General features: G+C 41.5%; 1 protein-coding gene across 3 annotated transcripts in view; it reads right to left on the bottom strand.

Annotated features, from left to right (window-relative positions):
• Positions 1-25,237, bottom strand: part of TSG101 (tumor susceptibility 101) — a 44,326-nt gene that overhangs the window by 12,766 nt on the left and 6,323 nt on the right. The window contains exons 2-7 of one of the 3 annotated variants that reach the window (XM_002721366.6): positions 23,501-23,585; positions 21,149-21,214; positions 16,646-16,809; positions 14,233-14,359; positions 9,012-9,078; positions 829-920 (exon numbers count right to left, since the gene is read on the bottom strand). In XM_002721366.6, the coding sequence (XP_002721412.1) occupies positions 829-920; positions 9,012-9,078; positions 14,233-14,359; positions 16,646-16,809; positions 21,149-21,214; positions 23,501-23,585 (601 nt within the window). The remainder of the gene's footprint in view (positions 1-828; positions 921-9,011; positions 9,079-14,232; positions 14,360-16,645; positions 16,810-21,148; positions 21,215-23,500; positions 23,586-25,237) is intronic. The other 2 variants (XM_089327830.1, XM_089327833.1) reach the window with 2 other exon arrangements.

Below are 25,237 nucleotides of genomic sequence, written 5' to 3'. Positions count from 1 at the left end.
TAAAGAAACTTTTTTTCATGAGCAGACTGCCTCAGGTATTTTGTTATGATAAGGAAAAGCCGACGAATACAGAGAGGCTGAGCTAACAAGAGCAGACAGTTCTTTCAAGGAGTTTTACCACAAAAGGGAAGGAAGGAATGAGCAGTGGCAGAGAGAGTGGAGTTGAGGATTCTTCAAGATGATTTTATGACACATTTGGTGTGCTGATCAGGTGATCCAACAGAGAACAAAAATTAACAAAGGGGAAGAACTGCTGAAGCAATGCCCCTAAATAAGACAGAGGGGAGAGGTTTTGAGGAGGAATCAGCTTTAGATCGAACCAAACATAAACAAGTTAAGGTCACAGGGAGAGGAGGCATAGGTGGTGGTGTCAGGGAGGCACACATTGGAGTGGGAATCTATAGAAGTTCTCTCATTACTGTAATTTTCTCAGTCGAAGAAAACTATTTCTGGCAACGACTGGTCTACAATAACTTGACTTACTTGCCCCACCCATATTAACCCATAGTGCTTTCTTCACCTGAAGATACTCATCTGTTTTTATACACAGCCATGCCTAGGAAAACCCAAGTATCTGCTAATAGTTCAACACATTTAAGGTTTACCAATAAAGCTGTGTGACAAACAGGCAAATGTTATGTGTCTGATTTCTTTTTACGCCTTGGTGGAAGGGTCATTTATATGACACATCACTTACTGTAAGTTTTGGATGATAGGCCATTGACCACTAGGAAGTGTATTCTAAAACATCACATGTAAAAGTGAAATGCACTTTTCACAACAGGAGGCTCTGCCTATGTGGAGAAATAGAAGTTTTCAGTTACTCACCAACCGTGGTCACAGGAGGCTGCGAGGGGTACTGAGAACTTGTTGTGGCAGGATATGGACCCCCAGGTGGGTAAGGACAGCCAGGGTAACCACTAAAGAAAACAAAAACCATTCAAAGTTAGGATGGCCCCACACTAGGGTACCCCTGAATTCAGGAAGTTTATTGACATACCATTGTTTTACCAGTTAATGAAGTTAGATTTTTAGAGCTACCGATGTTTCATTCAAGTAACAGCCTATAGGAATTCTATTAATCCTACTGGATTTAAAGTAAATGGTCAAATTCCTTTGCTTGGCCCTGGTTATTTGAGGGTTGATTTCACAACAGCAGAAAGTGACTGAGTATTTCCTAAGAACAACCCAACAGTAACAGAGACAACAAATATTTTCTGAGAACATTTTTATTCTCACCCTCCTACTCTACAGGGAAATGAAACAAATTTTTACTTGTGGCTCACTCTGGTATCCTCAGTGAATATTCAATCTGGAAATATTACCATTTAGTTTTCAATTTCTTCTTCATGGATTGTGTTATCTATGTGTTCATGCTAAAGTCAGAAGGAACTTTGATTAGAGATATTCTCCTTCATGTGGCCAGTGCTGTGGCATAGCAGGTAAGGCTGCCGCCTGCAGTGCCAGCATCCCATATGAGCGCCAGTTCTAGTCCTGGCTGCTCCACTTCTGATCCAGTTCTCTGCTATGGCCTGGAAAAGCAGTGCAAGATGGCCCAAGTCTTTGGGCCCCTGCACCCACGTGGGAGACCCGGAAGAAGCTCCTGGCTTCGGATCAGCGCAGCTCCAGCCATTGTGGTCATCTGGGGAGTGAACCAGCAGATGGAAGACCTCTCTCTGCCTCTCCTTCTCTATGTAACTCTTTCAAGTAAATAAAAAGATCTTTAAAATAAATAAATTAAAATCAGTCTCCTATCCAACAACTTCCTATCTATAAATATCATTTACAACATCCCTGACAAATCTTCATTTTCCTCTAGTGAGCACTAAACATGATTTCAACATTGTTGTAGGCAGGCATACAGGTTAAAACTGATTAGGTTTGTGAGCTGCAAGACCATGCCTTCACCACGCCCCTGTGTGACCTCATGCCTCTACCTGACCACACCTGTGCACCCACCAGCCAATGAGGTTAATTAACCACTCCCTTTTGGAAGTGGATTAAAAGCCTGGGACACGGTGTGCCCGCCCCTTCCTTCCCTTGGCCTTTTGCCAGTACGGGACTGGCTGCAGTCCTGTGCCTCCAAGGTGCACGGTCTTCGGGCCACCCTGCCCCATACTTCCTGGCCTATATGCTCCTCCACGTGGCTGGTTCCTGGTACTCGGTGTGAACCCAGATTTACCTCTCTCCTATAGATAGGGCCCTCACTCTCCTATGCATTTCTGTCATTGAATAAAAGTTTAAAAATGTACCACGCTGCCTTATTCATTTATGCCGGTATTCAGAATTCTTCTCTGAATATTAGGCAAGAACCCACACAGGCTTATTAATACTGGGAATTTATTAATAAGCATATGGTGATATCGTAAGGCACCCCAAATTCCAATTTCAACATGACTTTCAAATAAAGTTCCTAAATTTGCATTCTGTAGGAGCAATTAAGCATTTGAAGACTACTTCAACTACAGTGTTTGAAAACGTCTAACATTTTCCCCTCAGTCTTCTCTACTTCAGGCTAAACATTCTTAATTGCTTCACCCATTCACAGGATTCTTTTTTACACAATAACTTACTAGTTTGGAAGATTATCAGTCACCTTTCAGTTGGACAATAAGTCTCAAGTAAACTTATTTTAGCTACAACTGCTAAGTCTATGACATTCACAATTCTTATCAACATACCTTCTAAAAGTCTGTTAAAATTATGGACTAAAAAGAGCCCCACAGGCAGGCATTTAGCCTAGCAACTGAGATGCCTGCATCCCACATCGAAGAGCCCTGTTTCCAAACCCAGCTCCAGCGCTTGCTAATGGAGACCATGGGAGACAGTGGTGATGGCTCAAGTAATTGGGGTCTTACTGGTTCCTAGCTTTAGCCTAGCCCAGCCCCAGCTGTTGCAGGCATTTGGGGAATGAACCATTGGATGTGAGTTCTAAGCTCTCAGATAAATAAAAAAAATCTGGGAAGTGGGGTGGGGTAGGGGTACAGCCAGCCCACATCCCCGGGACGAGACCTCTTTCTGAGCTGATGGTCAGTTATCCTTTTTCAGTATAGTGGTTCAAAGATTCTCCTATTTGTAATATGAGCTCACACTTTATAACTTGTCTACAACAAAAAGTCTGGGATTGAAGTGATAAAACTCATTGTAATAATAGTATTCACTTACCTACTGGTTAAAAAAAAAAAGTCAAGCATTTTTGTTCCTAGCACACTCTTGCTGGAGGCACCTTTGTTTCTAGCCTCTTTAGCAACCCATGCTAAAAGGTTGGAGGGAAATGTCACTCTTAATCAAATTTCTGAATCCACCTTTTTGAAGCTGAGGATAAATTGCTCTTTTTTCCCTGGAGTTCCTCTTATTTTGCATACCTTTTTAAAGACAATCTGTGATCAAATTGGATTTTTCAGTAATTTGGTATAAAATTTTTCTAGGCCTACAGATAATAACTTCAGAGAACTTCCTGAAACTTTACCCAGTTTGTTCAGTTTCTCCTAATGGTAATTCTTGAGGCTGAGAGTTAATAATTTTTGTTGAGGTAATCACTTGGTCCAACTATTTAGAAAATGGGTTGGGGCCAGTGCTGTGGCGCAGCAGGTTAATGCCCAGGCCTGCAGAGCTGGCATCCTATATGGGTGCTGGTTGGAGTCCTGGCTGGTCCACTTCCAATCCAGCTCCATGCTAATGCGCCTGGGAAAGCAGCACAGGATGGCCCAAGTCCTTGGGCCCCTGCACCCATGTAAGAGAGCCAGAAGCAGCTCCTGGCGGGCCCAGCTCTGGCCGTTGCAACCATTTGGGGAGTGAAGTGGATGGAAGACCTCTCCCCCTGTCTCTACCTCTCTCTCCGACTCTTTCAAATAAAAATGAAATAAATCTTACAAAACAGACAATGGGTTACCATGCCCACATCCCATGTTGGGATGCCTCAGTTCTGAGTCGCAGCTCTTTTCCCAATTCTAGCTTCCTGCTAATGTGTTTCCTAGCAGGTGATGGCCCAGGCGATTTAATCCCTGCCACCCACATGAGAGACTGGGATTGGCTCTCCAGCTGCTTCCTTTGGCTTGGCCCAGTCCCAGGCTGCTGCAGGTATTTGGGGGAGTGAACCAGCAGATGAGAGCTGTCTTTCTATCTGTCTCTGTCTCCCAATAAATAAGTAAAAAACTGAGTGGTACCATTTTCTATCTTTGTAGATTACTAAATAATTTGTTCTATGCAGCAATCTTTTTTGAAATGTTATTTAATTTAAAAAAAAAATATTTATTTGAAAGGCACAATAGAGAAAGATTCCATCTGCTGGTTCACTCCACAAATGCCTGCATGGCCAGGACTTAGAACTCAATCTATGTGCATCAGCAGGGTTGCTAGAATCAGGAACTGGAGCTGGAGCCGAACACAGGCACTCCAGTATGGGATGCAGGCGTGTTAAGCGCTAAGCCAAATGCCTGACCCCTTTTGTGAAATTTTAAAGAGCCTCTTCTGACTTAAGCTTTTAAAATTTATTTTCATTTCATCTGAAAAGCACAGTACAGGGAGAAGGAGAGGACAGAAGAGAAGTGGGAGGTGGAGAGTGCAAGACAGTGCACGTGCACTATCTTCCATCTGCTCGCTCACTTCCCAAATGCCTACAATAGGGACAGCTGGGCCAGGCTGCAGCCAGGAGTTCCACCTGAGTCTCCCATGTAGCTGCTAGGAACCCAAGTACTTGGACCATCATGTGCTGCCTCCCAGGACCACTGCCAGGAAGTTGGATTGGAAGCCAAGAAGCCAGGACTCAGGGACCCCGACATGGAATGCAGGCATCCCGAGCCGCAGTTTAACCTGCTACACCACAATGCCTGCCGCTGTCCTAGCTCCTTGAGCTAAGTATTTCTAAAAAGAATTTTTTAATATTTTTATGTTTTGCCGGCGCCGCGGCTCACTAGGCTAATCCTCCGCCTAGCGGCGCCGGCACACCGGGTTCTAGTCCCGGTCGGGGCACCGGATTCTGTCCCGGTTGCCCCTCTTCCAGGCCAGCCCTCTGCTGTGGCCAGGGAGTGCAGTGGAGGATGGCCCAGGTGCTTGGGCCCTGCACCCCATGGGAGACCAGGAAAAGCACCTGGCTCCTGGCTCCTGCCATCGGATCAGCGCGGTGCGCCGGCCGCGGCGGCCATTGGAGGGTGAACCAACGGCAAAAGGAAGACCCTTCTCTCTGTCTCTCTCTCTCACTGTCCACTCTGCCTGTCAAAAAAAAAAAAAAAAAATTTTTATGTTTTTTCTTTATGTATCCTTTCCGAATTTACTATTTATGATTCTTACAATCAAGGCACTTTCCTATGTGCTTGAAGTAGGAGCAAAGATATGACTATCTCTTCCTCCAGATGCTAATAAATAGAGCAAGATCCCTGTAAACAATGGGGTTACAGGGACAAACATAATAACAAAGGCTAACTAAAAGTTCAAGAGATGCAGAGTGAGAAATCAATACCAGCTGGAGGAGACTAGGGACGGTTTGGGGAGATCTGGAATATGTATGGAAGTTGCATTTTTATTCTCTTCAATTCTCCTACTCATAATCCTATAGTCTAGCTGGCGCCGCGGCTCACTAGGCTAATCTTCCGTCTTGTGGCGCCAGCATACCAGGTTCTAGTCCCAGTCGGGGCACCGGATTCTGTCCCAGTTGCCCCTCTTCCAGGCCAGCTCTCTGCTGTGGCCAGGGAGTGCAATGGAGGATGGCCCAAGTGCTTGGGCCCTGCACCCCATGGAAGACCAGGAGAAGCACCTGGCTCCTGCCTTCAGATCAGTGCGGTGCGCCGGCTGCGGCGGCCATTGGAGGGTGAACCAACGACAAAAAGGAAGACCTTTGTCTCTGTGTCTCACTGTCCACTTTGCCTGTCCAAAAATTTTTTTGGCTCTTATATTTTGCTCAAATAAAATGAATCAAGTGAACTTACCAGTTGCTAAGTTTCCTGTTATACACTGTTAACTCGGGACCAGCACTGTGGCATAGCAGGTAAAGCCACCGCCTGCAATGCCAGCATCCCATATGGCGCTGGTTCAAGTCCCAGTGGCTCCACTTCCAATCCAGCCTCCTGCTAATGTGTCTGGAAAAACAGTGGAACATGGCCCAAGTCCTTGGGCCCCTTCACCCACACGGGAGACCTGGAAGAAGCTCCTGACTCCTCACTTTGGATCAGCCCAGCTTCAGCCGCTGGGACCATTTGGGGAGTGAACCAGAAGATGAAAGACCTCTCTGGCCGGCGCCGCGGCTCACTAGGCTAATCCTCTGCCTGTGGTGCCAGCACCCCAGGTTCTAGTCCCAGTCGAGGTGCCAGATTCTGTCCCGGTTGCTCCTCTTCCAGTCCAGCTCTCTGCTGTGGCCCAGGAAGGCAGTGGAGGATGGCCCAAGTGCTTGGGCCCTGCAGCCGCATGGGAGACCATGAGGAAGCACTTGGCTCCTGGCTTCAGATCAGCGCACAGCGCCGGCAGCAGCACGCTGGCTGTAGTGGCCATTTGGGGGGGGGGGGGGTGCACCAACAGAAAAAGGAAGACCTTTCTCTTTCTCTCTCACTGTCTAACTCTGCCTGTCAGAAAAATAAAAATAAAAAATAAATAAAAAGAAAGACCTCTTTGTAACTCTGCCTTTCAAATAAATAAGCTTTTAAAACATTGTTATCTCTTTGTTACTTCCTTCACCTCTAAATATTTGATTTTTTCCTTTAAGATCCTCTTTCAAACACAAAGATGGATCCCACCCTGGTTCACCCCTCCAAATGCCTGCACTGGCCAGGGCAAGGTCAGGCCAAAGCCAGGAACCAGGAGGGCAATCAGGTCTCCCACATGGGTGAAGTCAATCATTTAAGCCACCTCTGGTGACTGCATCAGAAGGAAGCTGGAGTTAGGAGCTGGAGCTGGGTATTGAACCCATGTACTATGAGGTGATAATCTTTTTTTTTTTTTTTTAAATATTTATTTTATTTATTTGAAACAGAGTTACAGAGAGAGGTAGAGACAGAGAGGTTTTCCATCTGCTGGTTCACCCCCTAGGTGGCCGCAACAGCTGGAGCTGTGCCGATCCGAAGCCAGGAGCTTCTTCCAGGTCTCCCATGTGGGTGCAGGGGCCCAAGGACTTGAGCCATCCTCCACTGCTATCCCAGGCCATAGCAGAGAGCTGGATAGGAAAAGCAGCAGCCAGGACTAGAACTGGCACCCATATGGGTTGCCGGCCCTTTAGGCCAGGGCTTTAACCCACTACGCCACAGCGCTGGCCCCAAGGTGATAATCTGAACCACAGGCAAAACAACGGCCCCAGCAACAATTCTGTAGTAACATGCTTGCCAGTACCTGTATCAAAACTAGAACAACTACTCTTTATGTATCTTTTACTTTCCTTGTATATGTACTACAAGTACTAAATTAAACTTTCAAAAGATCTTAGGATTTGGAAGAGATCTGAGCGATCAACTAGTCCAATCTTCCAAAGCAACAATAAACGCTGTCTTGAACTTACTCTTTTAAGATAAAGACTCTTCCTAAGTCTGATTCATTAATTCTGCTTTATAACAAAAGTAGAAAAGTTCTGAGGCTGTTCTGAGAAGATCTTATATACAGAAAGATAGAGATGACGATTAAAGTACATAACAACTTATTAGCATGTTATGATTTGAGATTAAAGGTTACATTTTACAAAGAGGCATTAAGTCTTTGAAAAGTAATTTCCTCAAAAAAGCAATTTCTTGGGGCCAGCGCTGTGGCGCAGCGTGTAAAAGCCCTGGCCTGAAGCGCGGGCATCCCATATGGGCGCCGGTTCTAGTCCCAGCTGCTCCTCTTCCGATCCAGTTCTCTGCTATGGCCTGGGAAAGCAATGGAAGATGGCCCAAGTCCTTGGGCCCCTGCACCAATGTGGGAGACCTGGAAGAAGCTCCTGGCATCAGATCTGCACAGCTCCGGCTGTTGCAGCCATCTGGAGATTGAACCAGCGGATGGAAGACCTCTCTCTCTGTCTCTACCTCTCTCTGTAACTCTCTTTCAAATAAATAAAATAAATCTTTAAAACAAAACAAAACAAAAAAGGAATTTGTTTTTTAAGAAGGAATTTCTTAAAAATAAACCCAAAGGCCATTTTCTTGGTTACCTAAGACAAATGAATAAGATGTTCATGTTTTGTCAATATTTTCATTTTTATCAACAAGTTTGTTTCAAATGACTTTACTATTCAGAAAGACCATTTCCTTCCTGTACTTTCAACTACTCCAAGTCCAAAGTTCCTTTTTACTACAACTGCTAATTACAAAGTCCGGTAATTTCAATCCTTTAAACAGTATTCCATTTTCAGAACATAATCAGAAAATTTAGGGTCGTTAAGAACCTATCACCTGCTTTTATATTATATCACAGGAATCTTTATTGTCTCTGAGAGAAGTTTTTTCCTTTTGGTATCTGCTTTCTTATGTAAAATGACAGAATGTTTACTAAATCCTAAAGCTGGCCTCTAAAACTAAGAAAGACTCAGGAGTAAAGTAAGTCTGTAAGCTTAACCTTCAAGACCATGGGTATATTTATGTAGGACAGGGTGCTATGGTGTGAATATGTCCCCGAAGGGTTTACCACTGCTGCCCTTGAACATCCCCACAAGTTTTCCATGTACTGAGGGGAACCAAATAATGGTTCATATGATGGATCAGACTTGTCTAATGATATTTATTCATTCAGCTCATAAGGTATTAAAATAGTTTTTACTTAGCTTTCTACACTGGAAATACAAAGTTCTTAAAAGGAAGGTAGTGAAGATTTAAGGTTCAAAACCAATCAAGATTATCATCATCCGCCCCACCTCTTTCCTCTGGATATAAAACAGAGCAGCATTTCTCGGGCTGGGAGAGATTCCTTTCAACCTAAGCACACATACCATAGAATTCCACCAAATTTCATCTTCTGCTAAATTGCAACTAAATTTATTTTAATGCCCTAATTAGTAATTATCAGGGCATTATTGTGATTCTAGAACTAATACAATTATTCAAAAGATAACTGTCCATTACCTGGGATTGGGAGGGTATCCAGAAGGATATGCAGAGATTCCGCCTGGCATGCCTGGCATGTAGGAAGCTAAAAACAATTTTTAATATTTTAAAGTAATACGCATAGTCCTGAATATGTAGGCTATTGTCAAACCACAGTTAGGTTTCATTCAGTTAAAGAATCCAAACCTCAACACCAAAACAAAACAAACACCCCACTCGTGTTAGTTCTTTATTTCAAGCAGTAAACATTTTCAAATCATGTAACTCAAAGTAAATATGACAACGACACTCATGACAAGCCCAACAAGGAATAACTGGCAAACAGGTCAACCAACCTGGTTAGCTTCACATAGCTGTCAATGAGAAATTTAGAGAAAGGTAATTCTGACCTCTGGTTCAAGGCCAGCTTCTTAGAAAGTGACTTCTTTACTATGCTGAAGAATTTTTTTGATATTTCCTTTAAAACTGTTAACCAGTTTGCACAGCTGGTTTTGTTGGCTTATTTACAAATTTCAAGAGGCCTCATATTACTATGAGAAGTCTAAATGAAACTTATAGTCATCTAGACTAGTTAAAAAGAAAATGGAAGTTTGGAAATACTAGAAAAAAGGTTTGAATCTAGCAAATGCAATGAATGCTTTATGTATCCTTTAAAGAGAATGCTAATGGCATAGAACAAGGCCAGTGATGACAAGAGGCTAATCATATCAGAGGAAGAAAAAGAGAAGTTGTTAATTTTGGCCTTAACCAGAATTGACTTCTCTGAATCAATTTTTCTTCAGTGAAACTTTTCTCTTTAACATGATGAATTAGCCCTTTAATTTTTTTTTTTTTTTTTTTTTGACAGACAGACAGAAAGGTCTTCCTTCCGTTGGTTCACCCCCTAATGGCCACCACGGCTGGCACGCTGCGCCGATCCAAAGCCAGGAGCCAGGTGCTTCTCCTGGTCTCCCACGCAGGTACGGGGCCCAAGGACCTGGGCCATCCTCCACTGCACTCCCAGGCCACAGCAGAGAGCTGGATTGGAAGAGGAACAACCGGGACAGAACCGGCGCCCCAACTGGGACTAGAACCCGGGGTGCCGGGGCCGCAGGCGGAGGATTAGCCTAGCAAGCCACGGCACCGGCCAGTCCTTTAATTCAAACAATAAATATCCTAGTGTCCATTATGTGGTAGGAACTAGGGATTTAGGGATTGGGATGATCAAAAAAGCAAAAAAAAAAAAAAAAATCCAGAATCCTTGCTAGGGAGATGAGCAAGCAACACTGCTGCTAAGGGCTGCGACAGGAAAAGAGCATCCAGGAAACAGAGCTAACTTGAAGCTAGGACACAGGGATAACCAAAAATGATCTAGCAGAGGAATGACAGGTGAAGGCTTGCAGGCAAGAGGGGCGGAATCTTCAAGGAGTGAACTTCTACAGTACAGAAATCTATTAGGTATGGGAAGTGATGGTGGGCTCACATCAGGAAGAGCCTCAGTTTAGTGTGGATGCCCACACTCCGCATCACAGCACCTGGGTTTGAGTCCTGGCTGTGCTTCCAATTCCAGTCTCCTACTGATGTGCACCCTGGGAGGCAGCAGGTTGATGGCTCAAGCAACTAGGTCCCTGTAACTCATGTGGGAGACCTGAATTGAGTTCCTGGCACCCAGGTTCTGCCTGGCTTAGCCTTGGCTGTTCCAGGCACTTGGGGAGTAAACCAACAGATGGATGACCTCTGTCTTTCCATGCCTGTCTCTCTGCCTTCCAATCAATCAATAAAATGGGGAAAAAAAGAAAAAGAGCCTTTACCAGAATTGCTGAACACACATCTACAAATAACTAGTATTCAACAATTTTGTTAGGATAAATCCATAGATGTCATTAATAAATTTTTCTTAAATATGATGATATTCAATGCAATTTTATAAAGAGAAAAATCTCTCAAAATGTTACAACTGAGAGATTCCTTTAAAGATATTCCCCAGGCACAAAGCACAGTTGATTTTTACAAACATCTTGGTGAAAATATGAGGTCCTTATTAATTATTTGTAATACATACAATGAACACTCCCTCCCATTAAAACCTCTCAGACATTAAAACCATCACCTAGGGCTGGCGCCGCAGCTCACTAGGCTAATCCTCTGCCTTGCAGCGCCGGCACACCCGGTTCTAGTCCTGGTCAGGGCGCCGGATTCTGTCCCGGTTGCCCCTCTTCCAGGCCAGCTCTCTGCTGTGGCCAGGGAGTGCAGGGGAGGATGGCCCAAGTCCTTGGGCCCTGCACCCCATGGGAGACCAGGATAAGTACCTGGCTCCTGCCATCGGATCAGCGCGGTGCGCTGGCCACAGCGCGTCGGCCGCGGCGGCCATTGAAGGGTGAACCAAAGGCAAAGGAAGACCTTTCTCTCTCTCTCTCTTTCTCACTGTCCACTCTGCCTGTCAAAAATAAATAAATAAAAAATAATAAAAAAAATCACCTCATAATTATAAGCAATTTTTTCTAAGGTTCTAAAAATTAACAATTCCAAAGCCTTCAAGTTTTTGTTTTGGGAAATAACAAATGCTGTTTGGATCCAAGAAGGGCAAAGGAGGAGGTAATAGGGTGAAGTAACTTTAGAGCCAGAATAAAATGGGATACCAAAATATTTAACATATGGGGTTATTGTGAGGATTAAGCAAGAATGTTACATAAAGTACTTAGTTGTGAGTCATAATTACCACTCAACAAATATGAATTAGTTGTCAAAAATGACATTTGACTACAATACTATTTTAAAAAGTTATGTTTTTCATTTGAGCAGCAGAAAGAGAGGCCCAGAGCCGTGACTGGGAAACTCGATCCAAATCTCCACATGGTGGCAGGGTCCCAGCTACTGGAGCCATCATTTGCTGCCTCCTAGGGCCTGCATTAATAGGAAGCTGGAAATGGCAGTGGAGCCGGGACTTAAACTCAAGTACTTCAATATGGGATGTGGGTATCTCAACCAGTACCTTAACTACTAGGTCAAACAGCCATTGCCGTTCCCAATCCTAACACTGTTTTCGAGGGTGATTCGTGCTAGCTCAACAGCCATTGTATAAGAGATTAAAATAAAAATTCTCAGCAATCATAATAATTTTAAGTGCATAATTTCTCAACTGTAAGATATTTATTCAAGTATACAATCAAATTTCTGAGTGTGTGTGTGTGTACGTGAGATTGAGAGGAGTGGAATCAAGATTTTCATTTTTCTACAGTCATATCTAGTATTAATGGATATTATCTAAACATATAAAATATATTAAAACTGGAATGAGAGGTAATAAAATAGTCTTTTTCAGTAATTTTCTTAAATTACCTCTAGTATTTAATGTGACTTTCAATTAGAGGATAGAAAGCTGAACTGCAATAGTGACTACAGGGTGGCCTCTTTTAGAATATTGAGCTTCCAATGTCAATATCCTGAAGAAACTCAGAGGAAACAAAATTTCTGGACAGGTTATTTTTTCTTTTTAAAAAACTTGTTTGAAAGGTAGAGAGGGGCTGGCACTGTGGTGCAGCGGGCTAAAGCCCTGGCCTGAAGCGCCAGCATCCCATATCGGTGCCAGTTCTAGTCCTGGCTGCCCCTCTTCTGATCCAGCTCTCTGCTATGGCCTGGGAAAGCAGTAGAAGATGACCCAAGTCCTTGGGTCCCTGCACCCACGTGGGAGACCTGGAAGAAGCTCCTGGCTTCAGATTGGCACAGCTCCAGCTGTTGTGGCCATCTGGGGAGTGAGCCAGTGGATGGAAGACATCTCTGTCTCTAACTCTTTCAAGTAAATAAAATAAATCTTTTAAAAAAAGAAGAAGAAGAAAAAGGGCAGAGAGACAGGGAGAGACAGAGAGCCAGAGCTACTGGAGCCAGGAACTGGGAATATAATCTAAGTTTCCCATTTCCCATGTGGGTGGCAGGAAGCCAATTAATTATTTGAGCCATCAACACTGGTTTCCAGAATCTGCACAGGCAGGAAGCTGTAGTCAGAGCAGAAGCTGAGACCAAACTTCCAAGTGGGACTTGGGCATAATACTCCCACGTTATCTGAGCAAATAAGCAAGACTGACAAAACTAGGAAATATCTGGGTATTTCGAATTTAAAGGAGCAATATTTTTAACTCTTGGGTACTTTAGTCAACAGAATATAGTAACATGAAAAAAACCTCTGATCCAAAGGAATCACTATCTTTATTAAAGGATATCATTCCTAAAACCAAGCTTATGGGAAAGTAGGGAGGAAAAGGGAAATGGATTAAAAAAGTTCCATTAAATGAAATGAAAAATGAAAGAGAATGATTTTTAGAAGGGAAGGCTCACATAATTTGTCTTATAAATTTGACTAATAAATAATCTTAAATAGAACATACAAAAGAATTTGCAGCTCAAAACACAATGAAATTAATGGAGATATAGTAAAATTAAAACAAAACAACCAACTCTTAATTATTCAGAGTGAATTTAAGTACTAGTAAGATTTATAAAAAGGTAATACATATTACAGGGTACTACAAAAAGTTCAAGGAAATGGAATTAAAAAATAAGCTTCATTTTGGCACACAAATTTTGAAATCCATGCAATTTTTTATAATATAAATATGCATTTCCCACAGATTTCTAGTACAATTATGCATGTATTTCAACTTTTTTGCACCAAAATAAACTTACATTTAATTGCATTTCCCTTGAACTTGTGAAGTACCTCCAAATATACCAACTGGGGAGAACTGGTATTACATCCATGCCTCTACCCTTCCACCAAGTTAAAATCAGGAGTTGGCTGTACACAACAGAAGCAATCTGAGAGCTAGATTTCCAATTGTGTATACCCAGAATAACTGAATATGAATACTTTGACCTTATAATTCTCCTTCATAACACTGATCCTGGAATCACAAAGAGAAAGGAGAGGTCAGACTACCTTTCAAGTTTTATCTGCTTCCAAGCTGATCAGATCAGACTATTCCTCAGCAAGCACAATTTTAAAAAAATCTAGCTCTGTTCCAGCATTCTTTCTCCTCCAGTTTGGAATCCACCACACCCATGCTTCAATTACTACCCACAAACAGAAGCCCAAATGCCAGTCTTTGGTAGAAATCTGTACATGCAGATGTGGGGCCTCAGAATACTTCCAAAAATTCCACTAACTTGACATGCTAAAAAGCAAAGTAAAGCCATTAAAAAAAATTTTTTTTACAAGGCTATATTGTTTATATAAACTTTAAAATCAAATCTCAATTCTACTTACTATTTGGTGGCCCTGTTGCCTGGTATGATGGATAAGATGCTGAAATAGTAGGACGAGAGAAAACTGGAGGTTCATCTCCAAATACCACGATCATGACCTGAATGAGCCCCAACAAGTCTGACTGTGGCTGAAAAAGGAAAAGAAATTCAAGTCAATTATCAAGTCACTTTTCAGCAAAGAGGAAGTCTGGCCATTTCTCATCACTTTTAACTCAATTTGACAATTTTCTTTGAATAACTAATTGTGAAAGTACCATATTTAATTTAATAAATTTAGAAGTTTTTAAATATTTGTGACTCTTGCTTCACGTACATGTGTTTAAAAACAGCAAGCCAAAGCAGTATATTGCAAAACTCAGATGGCATTGTCTTTCATTTGACTCCACAGAGTTAACAAAATTTACTTTAATGCCAATGGACAACTTAGGTATAGTGGTGCAAATTCAGGGAAGATATAAACAGTAGCCATACTATTTATGGCCTTTTATAAATAACAATGTTACCTTGAAAACACATATTCTTAAAATTAATTTTATTGAAGATAGTATTATGAACACTAAAATTATAGGTAATCTCTAGCTTAGAAAGATAACAAGTTGTTAAAGGATCTTTCCTTCCAATAATAGTTACAAAGACAGTACCTGCTTTTTTTTATTTTTTTAATTTTTTTTTTTTGACAGGCAGAGTGGACAGTGAGAGAGAGAGAGAGAGAGAGAGAAAGGTCTTCCTTTGCCGTTGGTTCACCCTCCAATGGCCGCCGCAGCTGGCACACCGCGCTGATCCAAAGGCAGGAGCCAGGTGCTTCTCCTGGTCTCCCATGGGGTGCAGGGCCCAAGCACTTGGGCCATGCTCCACTGCACTCCCTGGCCACAGCAGAGAGCTGGCCTGGAAGAGGGGCAACCGGGACAGAATCCGGCACCCCGACCAGAACTAGAACCCAGTGTGCAGGCGCCGCAGGCGGAGGATTAGCCTATTGAGCCGTGGCGCCAGCCATAGTACCTGCTTTTCCAAGAAAGTTGCAAAAATTTTCTCAAATATCTATCAATGACTAAGACAAATTATGAAATAGTTGTTCAGACTGGCTGGCTTATTTAGTGGTATTAATTTCAGCCCTTAATCTATTTTGTGTATGTCTCATTTCATATGCTTCTCTTTCATGAGTTCATTAAATTCTCAAGAACTACTAAATCATTTCATCAGCTAACCATATTCATAACTTCTTTTACTTCTGCTAGAATAGTCAGTAGCACGGGGCCAATGCTGTGGCGCATTGGGTAAAGCTGCTGCCTGCAGTGCTGGCATCCCATATGGGTGCCAGTTCGAGTCCCGGCTGCTCCACTTCCGATCCAACTCTCTGTTATAGCCTGGGAAATCAGTAGAAGAAGGCCCTGCATCTGCATGGGAGACCCAGAAGAAACTCCTGGCTTTGGATCGGCACAGCTTTGGCCATTGTGGCCAATGTGAGCAGAGAACCAGTGGATGGAAGACTTCTCTCTCTCTCTCTCTCTCTGCCTCTTCTCTAACTCTTTCAAATAAATAAATAAACAAATCTTAAAAAAAAAATAGTAGCAGATTTTACCTTTCCAAAAAACTAATAAACTCATCTCTCTGGTTCAAATTTCAACCTAACTTATGAAAGATGACAGTTACATTTCTCAAAGCTTCTAGTGAAAATCTGATGATTCTCTCTGCTTCAATATCCTTCTCATGTTTGACAGTTTGTGAGTTTATACGTCTGCCACAGCAATACCATGAGGGACAGAAATAGAAGTTCCCTACTATTATCTTGGCAAGGATGCTTTGGGTAACCAGGGGCCAGCACTGTGGTATAGTGGGTAAAGCTGCCACCTGCAGTCTCAGCATCCCATATGGGCACTAGTTCGAGTCCTGGCTGCTCTACTTCCAAACCAGTTCTCTGCTATAGCCTGGGAAAGTAGAATATGGCCCAAATTCTTGGGCCCCTGCACCCACATGGTAGACCTGGAAGAAGCTCCCGGCTCCTGATCAGCTCAGCTCTGGTTGTTGCAATCAATTGGGAAGTGAACCAGCAAACAGAAAACCTCTCTCTCTCTCTCTGGCTCTGTCTTTGCCTCTCTGTAACTCTGCCTTTCAAATAAATAAATCTTTAAAACCAAAATCCCACCAATTTGACATTTTTAAAAGTGTACTTCCCACTAAGTGAACCCTAACTATTTTTAAAGTTTCAATTCAAGTAAATAAAACAGTGAACTGCATATTTATCCTGCAAACTATAAGCATTTTACAAATATGTTTTCTAATTACCTTCAGTTCAGTGATTAAGGCCATTATCTGAGTTTATCTATCCTGCTTCATCTTCCATGTGTTAAAAAGCAGATGCTAGTGAGCAAAATTTTTAAAATACAGTGAATTCAAAGGACACCGGTAGTACTTACATGTTTCCATTCATGTAGGTAAGGAAGATATATCTTCCCATTTGCATCAACATGCTTTCCTGTTTTAATAGTCATTGAACTAGTAGGCTTAACAAAACAGATAGGGGGATTATACGGGTATGTGTCCAGCAGCCACAGGCATATTGGAATATTGTATGTGTTACCTGAGAAAGAAAGAGAAACTTCAGTTACGCTATGATTTTTCAATTATAGCTTAACAGGTAAAGAACAGAGCTATAACTAAGCAACAATTGAAAGAAACTACAAACATTAAGCTTCAAAGCTCTATTCAAGATTAGTTTTTCAAGTTTTCAGTTTGTAAAATACATTAACAGGATGAACGAGCTAACTGATCACTACTCTGCCAGTGTCTGTTTGCTGTTACAAAAAATTCTTCACAAACTATTTTTTAAAAAATTTATTTTCATTTTTATTTGAAAGGCACAAAGTTCTTCCATCTGTTGGTTCATTCCCTAAAGGCCTCCAACAGCCATAGCTGGGCCAGCCTGAAGCCAACAGCCCAGAACCCCATTTGACTTCCCACATGGGTGGCAGGAACCCAAGTACTAAGCCGTCATCTGCTGCCTCCTAGAATGTATGCTAGCAGGAAGCTGGACTGGAAGTGGAGTAGCTGGGACTTGACCAGGCACTCTTACATGAGATACGGGTATCTAAAGACCACTGTGCCACACTCCCATCCCACAAGTTATCTTTGGGCTCCATATATTCTTTGCTATTTGACTTTTGTCATTTCTTGCTGGAAAGGAATATAGAGGAGAAATAAGAGCATGAGTTAAGGTGCCACATCAGAAAGTGATAGAATAATATAGACTTAAAACTCCCTTGCCAACACTTGATCCATGGGGCTGGCATTCAGTGCAGTGGGTTAAGTTATTGTTTGGGATGTCTGCATCCCCTACACGAATGCGGGGATTCTGGCTTCTAAATTAGCTTCCTGCTAATGGACTGACTAGGAGGCAGCAAATGATGGCCCAAGTACTTGGTTCCCACCACTCATATGTGAGACCCAGATGAGTTCCTGGCTTTAGCCTGGCCCAGTGCTGACTGTTGCAGGCATCTGGAGAGTGAACCAGCAGACAGACCTCTCTGTCACTCTGCCTTTCATATAAGTAAATATACAAAATCTTAAAAACAGAAAGACCAAATCCAACTAAACAGATGCTAACTGGTATCCATTAGTTGAGCAAAGCACATGGTATGTTCATGGGAATTATTCAGAATCACTAATGTTGCTTTCTGTATTATAATGTCAATTGAGAAACGAGAATATGCTTTCAAATAATGTTTCAAAGGAACCAATGGAGTGAATTCATTCAGAATAAATCAGTCTTCTCTTGGTTTGTTGAAAGCCCAGGTCCCAGGTAATCATTTGAACCACCTAACAATTTAGATGCATTCTTTCCCCTTAGAAAGTTTCACTACATGTAAATATATCCACATAAATTTCATCTAAAAAATCAGATAGCTGTGGGATTTGGGGGTTTATTATAGTTTTATCCCAATTATTCTACAATGAACAAAAAGTACCAACAGGATATATAAGCCTAAGTTTATTTTTCTAGAATTATTTGCTTTGTGAAAATAAAGAATTCCTCATAGTAACTTAGACTTATGAACTATGCCACATGAAGAATGGCTGAGGGAGCAGACAATGTTGAGTTAAATTTTATACACACGCACACACACATAATCACCATACTTAGTTCCCTGGCCAGATTTGTTTCCTGAGGGCAATGGCAAAGGCAAAGTCACTCATCTTGAATTTTACTGAACCTCCCTAAACTTATTCTATTTGCTTTATATAATGCTGCTGTTCAATTGGTTTTTTCCTCTACCTGGAATGTATACCTGGTGACAAATGGCTGACTCATTCTTGAATAGCAAGTTCTGTCTCATTTCCTCTGTGATCCTCCCATGCGGCCTAGTGTACCTCTGTAATCTCACAGCACCCCTTACATGTTCTTCTACAGCAGTTACAGAATAGTTAAATATATGTTATAATTTCCTCTGTTTCTCCTATTTGAGAGAGTTCTTCCAGAGAAGGTAAATCTTTACTTACTTTTTTATCTTCACAGGCCCCTGTGCCTATTGGCTTATGTATAGCAGGTACCATGGGAAATCAATGGGTATGTTATAGGGACATAGATCATGTTAGTCACAAGTAATAATTAACAAACAGAGCTTCCTAGGAACATTCTTATGAAGTTGAATGCTTCCTTATCAATGTCAACTAAGTATTCCTGCAGAGGGCAGTTGACTGTCTAACAGAGATGCATTATCCATTATCAGTATGCATGCATATACACACACATAGAGCTCCCATTAGCTGGTTCACTCCCCAAACGCTGTAAGGGTTGAGGCTGGGGAGGGATCAAAGCTAGGATCCATGAAGGCCATGCAGATCTCCTACGTGGGTGGTAGGAACTCAATGACTTAAGCTATCATCATTGCCTCCCAGGGTCTGCATTAGCATGAAGGTGGAGTCAGGAGGTAGAGCCAGGAATTGAATCCAGTTACTCTTGATGTGGGATGTGGGCATCTGAACCACTAGGCTAAATGCATACCCCAAATAACAGCTACTTTAAAGAAAACATTTATTAATTTGAGAGGCAGAGTGACAGACTAAGAGCTCTCATCCACTAGTTTACCCTGCAAATGGCTGTAACAGCCAAGACTAGGCTGAACTGAAGCTGGGAACCAGAAACTCAATCCACATCTCCCACATGGATGGCAGGAACCCAAGAACATGAGCCATCACTGTTGCCTTCCATGGTCTGCAACAGCAGGAAGCGAGAATCAGGAGCTAGAGCTGGTGGTCACACCCAGGCATTACAATGCAGGACGCGTCTCCTAACTGGTGTCTTCACCACTAGGCCAAACATCAGCTCCACAAAGCTACTTTTTATTGTTTGTTTATTATATACTAGGCTCTGAGCCAGGTTGTTGGCAAATATTATCATAATTCTTATTCCCCCTGAGATATCATTATCCAAATGTTATCGATGCTCACTGATCACAAAATATAGAGAACGCACACCTAACTCTGTCCTGACATTAAATTCTTTTAGTCACTCCATCATATAGCTTCCTGTTGTTAAAAAAAAAAAAAAAGGTCTGAATAATGTAGGGAGCATTTAAGATCCCTTTGTAGTTTTAAGATTCTTTGATTCTCCGAAACATGAAATTCCTCCAGTGTACTTGGGTACTTATATTTATTTGTTGATATATCTAGGTAAAGAAGTTTTAAAAAAGGAGGGATGAGGCCAGCATCCCACATAGGCACTGGTTTGAGACCCAGCTGCTCCTCTTCTGATCCAGCTCTCTGTTATGGCCTGGGAAAGCAGTGGAGGATGGCTCAAGTTCTTTGGCCCCTGCACCGACATGGGAGACCTGGAAGAAACTCCAAGCTCTTGGCTTCAGATCAGCCCAGCTGGCCATTTGGGGAGTGAACCAGCAGATGGAAGACTTTCATCTGCCTCTGTGTAACTCTTTCAAATAAATAAATCTTTTTTTTTTTTTTTTTTTTTTTTTTTTTTTTTTTTAAGGGACAGGTATTTGGGACAGTGGTTAAGCACTTGAGACATCTGTTTTCCATACTGGAGTCCCTGGATTTGAGTTCCTGATCCACTTCCGATTCCAGCTTCCTGCTAATGCTCACCATGAGCAGTAGAAAGTGAGCGCTCAAGTTCTTGGGTCCCTGCCACTCACACAGGAGACTCAGACTGAGTCCCTGGTTCCTGGCTTTAGTATAGTCCAGTCCCAGAGGCTGAGGGCAAACAGGGAATGAACCAGCAGGTGGAAGATCTCTGCTTTTGTTTCTCTTAAAAAAAAAAAAAAAAAAGAGAGAGAGAGAGTTGAAAATGTGAATTGCCCTGCCAAATGATGGTCAATCATGAGTTACTGTTTGGGGCAGGCACTGTGAAACAGCAAGTTAAGCTGTTGCCTGGGATGTCCTCAACCTGCATCAGGAGGCCAGTTTGAGTTCCAGCGACTGCACTTCTGATACAGTCTCTTGCTAATGTGTCTTGGGAGGTAGCAGGTGGTGGCTCAAGTGCTTGCACTAACTCCTGTCACCTACAGGGGAGAAACCCAGTTCAAGTTTCAGGTTTCTGGCTTTGACCCAGCACACCCTTTGCTATTATGAGTATGTGGAAGTGAACTAGCAGGTGGAAGATATCTCTTTCATTCTGCCTTCCAAGTAGACAGAAAACAAATAAACATTAAAAAAAAAAAAACAAATAGAAGAACCCAGGAGGTAAAAATTTCTGAAAGCAACAAGAAAGTTTAATTGACTTCTACACTAGCAATATATGAAGGGTTTCAAAAAGTACACGGCAAATGCATAGGACAAAAACTGCATGTATTTCAAAAAACTTTGCACCAAAATAAACTTTTCTTTTGAATCTATTTTCCACTAACTTTTTGAAGTTCCTTTGAATTGATTATGTAATCAACACACATCTTTACTAGAAAACTATTTACCTCTATAAGGCACAGGAATTGTCCCAGTGAGGTTCATTAGTTCTCTGGAACTGCCATCATTGAAAACTGAAAGAACAATGATTGAATCATGAGCATTTTGGTATAAGAGCATAAGTTACTCTTTCAGAAACACTGGCTAAAATTCATTATTGTTCTTGAAAGGGGCTAACTTCCAATGCATCATCCATTCTGTCCGGTAACAAACAATCCTTTGTTGACTCACTCAATGGGATCAGCTTTGAATGATTAAAAGAAAAGATGCTTTGAATACTTGGAAAAATGGATGTGAGTGTTATAGACCTAGTAAATAGGAGCTGTTGGTCCCCAACGAACATGATTAGAAAATGTTTAAAAGTCACTACCAAGTGATACTGTACTGAACGTTAACCTAGTATCTTTATATATTCTAGAAATCCTCAGGTCTTTATCCCCATTCACTTTCATTCTCAATCCCAATGTAGTATTAAACCACAGAATCAAAAATAAGTTCTCACAAATACAGGCATGTTCTTTTAATACCACATTATCTTTTCCTATTAATAATTAGGATACATAATTTGTGTTACACTGAGTGCTATTATTTGTAAGCATGATTTGGGATTAACACTGAATCATACGGGGAAAAGGCTATAATGTGCAACAGGACACAGAACTACACAGGTGACCATGATGATTTTACTTACTGTTGGAAATAGCAAACTGCCTCAATTTATTCTGATTTTGTGTTTTTTTTAAAAATACTTTATTTAAACTTGGAGCTTTGTTTATTCTAAAAGTATTTTCATAACAATGATTTAGAATTGGGCGAGCCATAAGAAGCTATACAAGATTTATTTGATAATGAAATCTCCTAGAAATCAGTTTTCACCAATCTGTTCTTTTAGCATGAAGTAGAAACTATACACTTAAAGGCCTTGGTAACATGAAGTTTTCACAGATCAAATACCATGGTACAATATGTGGAAGCAGTAAGGGAGGAAAATGAGGGGCAATCACACCCTAGGTTTGAAAGGGAACTTCTGGTTCATGTCTTGGTCGCTCAGAAAATGCAGGACTGCCTGACCACTCTTGGAACCCATTTCTCTTCACCAGGCTCTTAATGTTTCAAAGCCTTAGAGGTGAATAGAATTTAGAAGTCTCAGCCACAAAATTCAGTTCGTGGGGCCAGTGTTATGGCAGAGGGGGTTAAGCTCCTAGCTGCCCAGTGGCATCCTATATGGGTGCCAGTTTGGGTCCCAGCTGCCCCACTTCTGATCCAGCTCCCTGCTAATGTGCCTAGGGAAGCAATGGAAGATGGCCCAAGTACCTGGGCCCCTGCACCCACATGGGAGACACATGGCTTTAGGCTGGCCCAGCCCTGGTCATTGTGGGCATTTGGGGAGTGAACCAGTGTTTAAAGATCTCTCTCCCCTCCCCCTATCTCTATCTCCTTCCCTCTCCCTCTCTCTCTGTAACTCTGCCTTTTACATAAATAAATAAATCTTAAAAAAAACAAACAAACAAACAAACAAAAAAACAGTTCTTGCCTTCATAGCCAAGTAGGTAGCATGGGTTTTCCTTTGGCCCTGGCACATTAGGTGTTTTCAAGGACACAGGGTTGAGCAGATTATTTTCAGATTCAGTGTGACAAAAAAAAAAAAAAAAAAAAAAAAACTTCTGTATTCAAAAAGGGAAAACCTCCAAATGTTGTGATTTCTTACTTAAATCCCAACTTTATTTGAACAGAAAGTATAAACAAATTGCTACCTTCCTACTCACAGAATTAAAGACCATATTTAAAAAAAAAAAAAAAAAAAACTTCCATCTATAAAAAGAAAAGGATATCCAGAGTCTAGTTTTGCAAAAATGTGTTCCTAAACCACAGAGAGATGCTACTGGGGCTGGAGGGTGAAGCTTTAGCATATACTGTCCCTTCTCTTCTTGGTAGTACACAACACATCAGCATATTAAAGGCTAAGAAATCTAGCTACAAGGAAACCCTTTTAATTTAGTATAGTCCATAACTTCATATTTAACCACAGAATTCTGCCTCTAATCCCCTGAAACATTTTTCAAAATTATGTGTCTATGGATAAAACGCGGTGAAATAATGGACGAAACTATGTTTAACATCCCTTCCTACATTTAAATTTGCATGGTTCTATAGTAGAGCATTTCTTTAATAACTTAAGAAATATATTGTTATTGCTGAATTTTGTTATTTCCTATCCCCCAACACTCTAGTCAAGTGGAGGTTTAGTCCCACAATTGAGAAATCAACAAACTTAAAAGGAAAATGGGAAAACTATGAGCATGAGAAAAAAAAAAAAAGTAAATTCAACAGTAATGGGTATGTTTATTGCACAAACTCACCATAGGAATCCAGTACAGGTTTGAGATCTTTGTAGAGAGTAATAACATTGACAGTTTCACGTACAGTTAGGTCTCTGTATTTGTACTGAAAAGCAAAATCACACAAGAATTCAGTTTAAAATTCTATTTCCCTCTTAGCACTCAAAGAATAATGGTTTTCACTTACTATTAATATTAAAGCTGAAAGAACTGCAACAGCTTTCTCCAGCTGAACCCTTCACTGAAGTTACCTTCATTTTACTTTAGTTCTTCTAACTTAAAAGGCCTTCCAGTAATCAAATTTTTTATTTATTTATCTGAAAGGCAGCGTGACAGTGAGAAAAGGCTCAAATGGCTGCAACAGCCAGGGCTGGACCGGGCCAAAACCAAGTGCCAGGAACTCCATCTGGGTCTCCCAGTGGGTGGCAGGGACTCAAGTACTTCAGCTAGCATCTGCACTTCCAGGGGCATTAGCTGAGAGGTGTATCAGAGCAGAGCAGCCAGGACTCAAACCAACACTCCCCTATGGGATGCAGGTGCCCAAGAGGTGACTATCCGCTGTGCCACACACCTGCCCCTAAAAGAATGCTAATCATTTTCAAAGAGCTAGATTACATTCCTCCCCAGCTTCTTTAAGAGTACCAGACTCCCCTTTGGCCAGTAAATATCTCTTTTCTCCTGAAGCGGCAGCACTTACTCTAGAATCTACTTTACAATGCATCATTTACTGCATGAGGGGAATTCAAAAAGTTCATGGAAATTTTGCATTATATTTTAATTCTATTTTTTTCCATGAACTTTCAGAAGTGTAGCTTATAGTATTTTTCAACTCACCTTGTATCACTCCCCTCCAGGAGAATTAGCAACCTGGTCTACACACTCCTGGCAGGAGATAGGGAGCCCTGAGCATCACCAGATCAAAGTGTACTGAAGTTCAACAGCTGACAAGCACCGTGTATGCACACAAAGATTTCTAACAGTTTTCAGTGCTTCTCTCTCAATGTGGAGCAGTCACCTATTCTAGTAAGGTTCCAATAGGCAAGTCAGAGGTCAAGGAACTAACAAGTCAAGCAGTTAATGAGGAACAGAAGAAAACTTCTAAAAAGAACTAGCATGAGTAACTTCAAGGAGGTACTGTGTTCATGAAGCAAAAGCTCTTAAGGAACAAACACACTCAGATGTAAAAAATGTGGGAACAAACACATAACACTGACTTAGAACAGACAGAAGGATTAGTTTATAAAGCCAAAGAAATCTTACAGAGCCAAAGAGTGATAGAGAACAAGAGAGAAAATACAAGAAAAATCAGAGGGTAAATCCAGGACACCTACTCAGAGGCATCTCTTCAGAATTTCTGGTCCTCCCTTACTCTGTAGCACCAATTCTTCCATGCTATGAGAACAGTTCCTTTAGCATACAAACTCTTATTTGTCCCATCTTGTTCACATCATCAAACCCACTACTGAACTCTTGCCCCTCCAGTTATCACCACAGTTCTCCCAGTTCCTTTTATCAGAAAAGCTTGTGCAATAAGCTGCTTACACTTGCTGTCTTTGATCATTCTCTTCCTATGCTTTCTTTTTAAAACTTTTTGTTAAGGAAAATTACATTTCCAAAGGTAAAGAGAATAATATAATGAATACCCTCAATCCAACAGCCGGCAGTCAATCATTTAATCTATAACCCCACCAACTTTTCCATCCTGTGGTATTCGGAAGTAAATAACATATGCTATCTTTAAAAGATAATAACTTTTAA

This window comes from Oryctolagus cuniculus, chromosome 1 (genome assembly GCF_051225735.1).
Source record: "Oryctolagus cuniculus isolate XC-2025 breed Fujian yellow rabbit chromosome 1, ASM5122573v1, whole genome shotgun sequence".
Lineage (NCBI taxonomy): Eukaryota > Metazoa > Chordata > Mammalia > Lagomorpha > Leporidae > Oryctolagus > Oryctolagus cuniculus.
The sequence above is the reverse complement of the archived record's forward strand: the minus strand, read 5'-3'. Positions and strand labels throughout refer to the sequence as shown.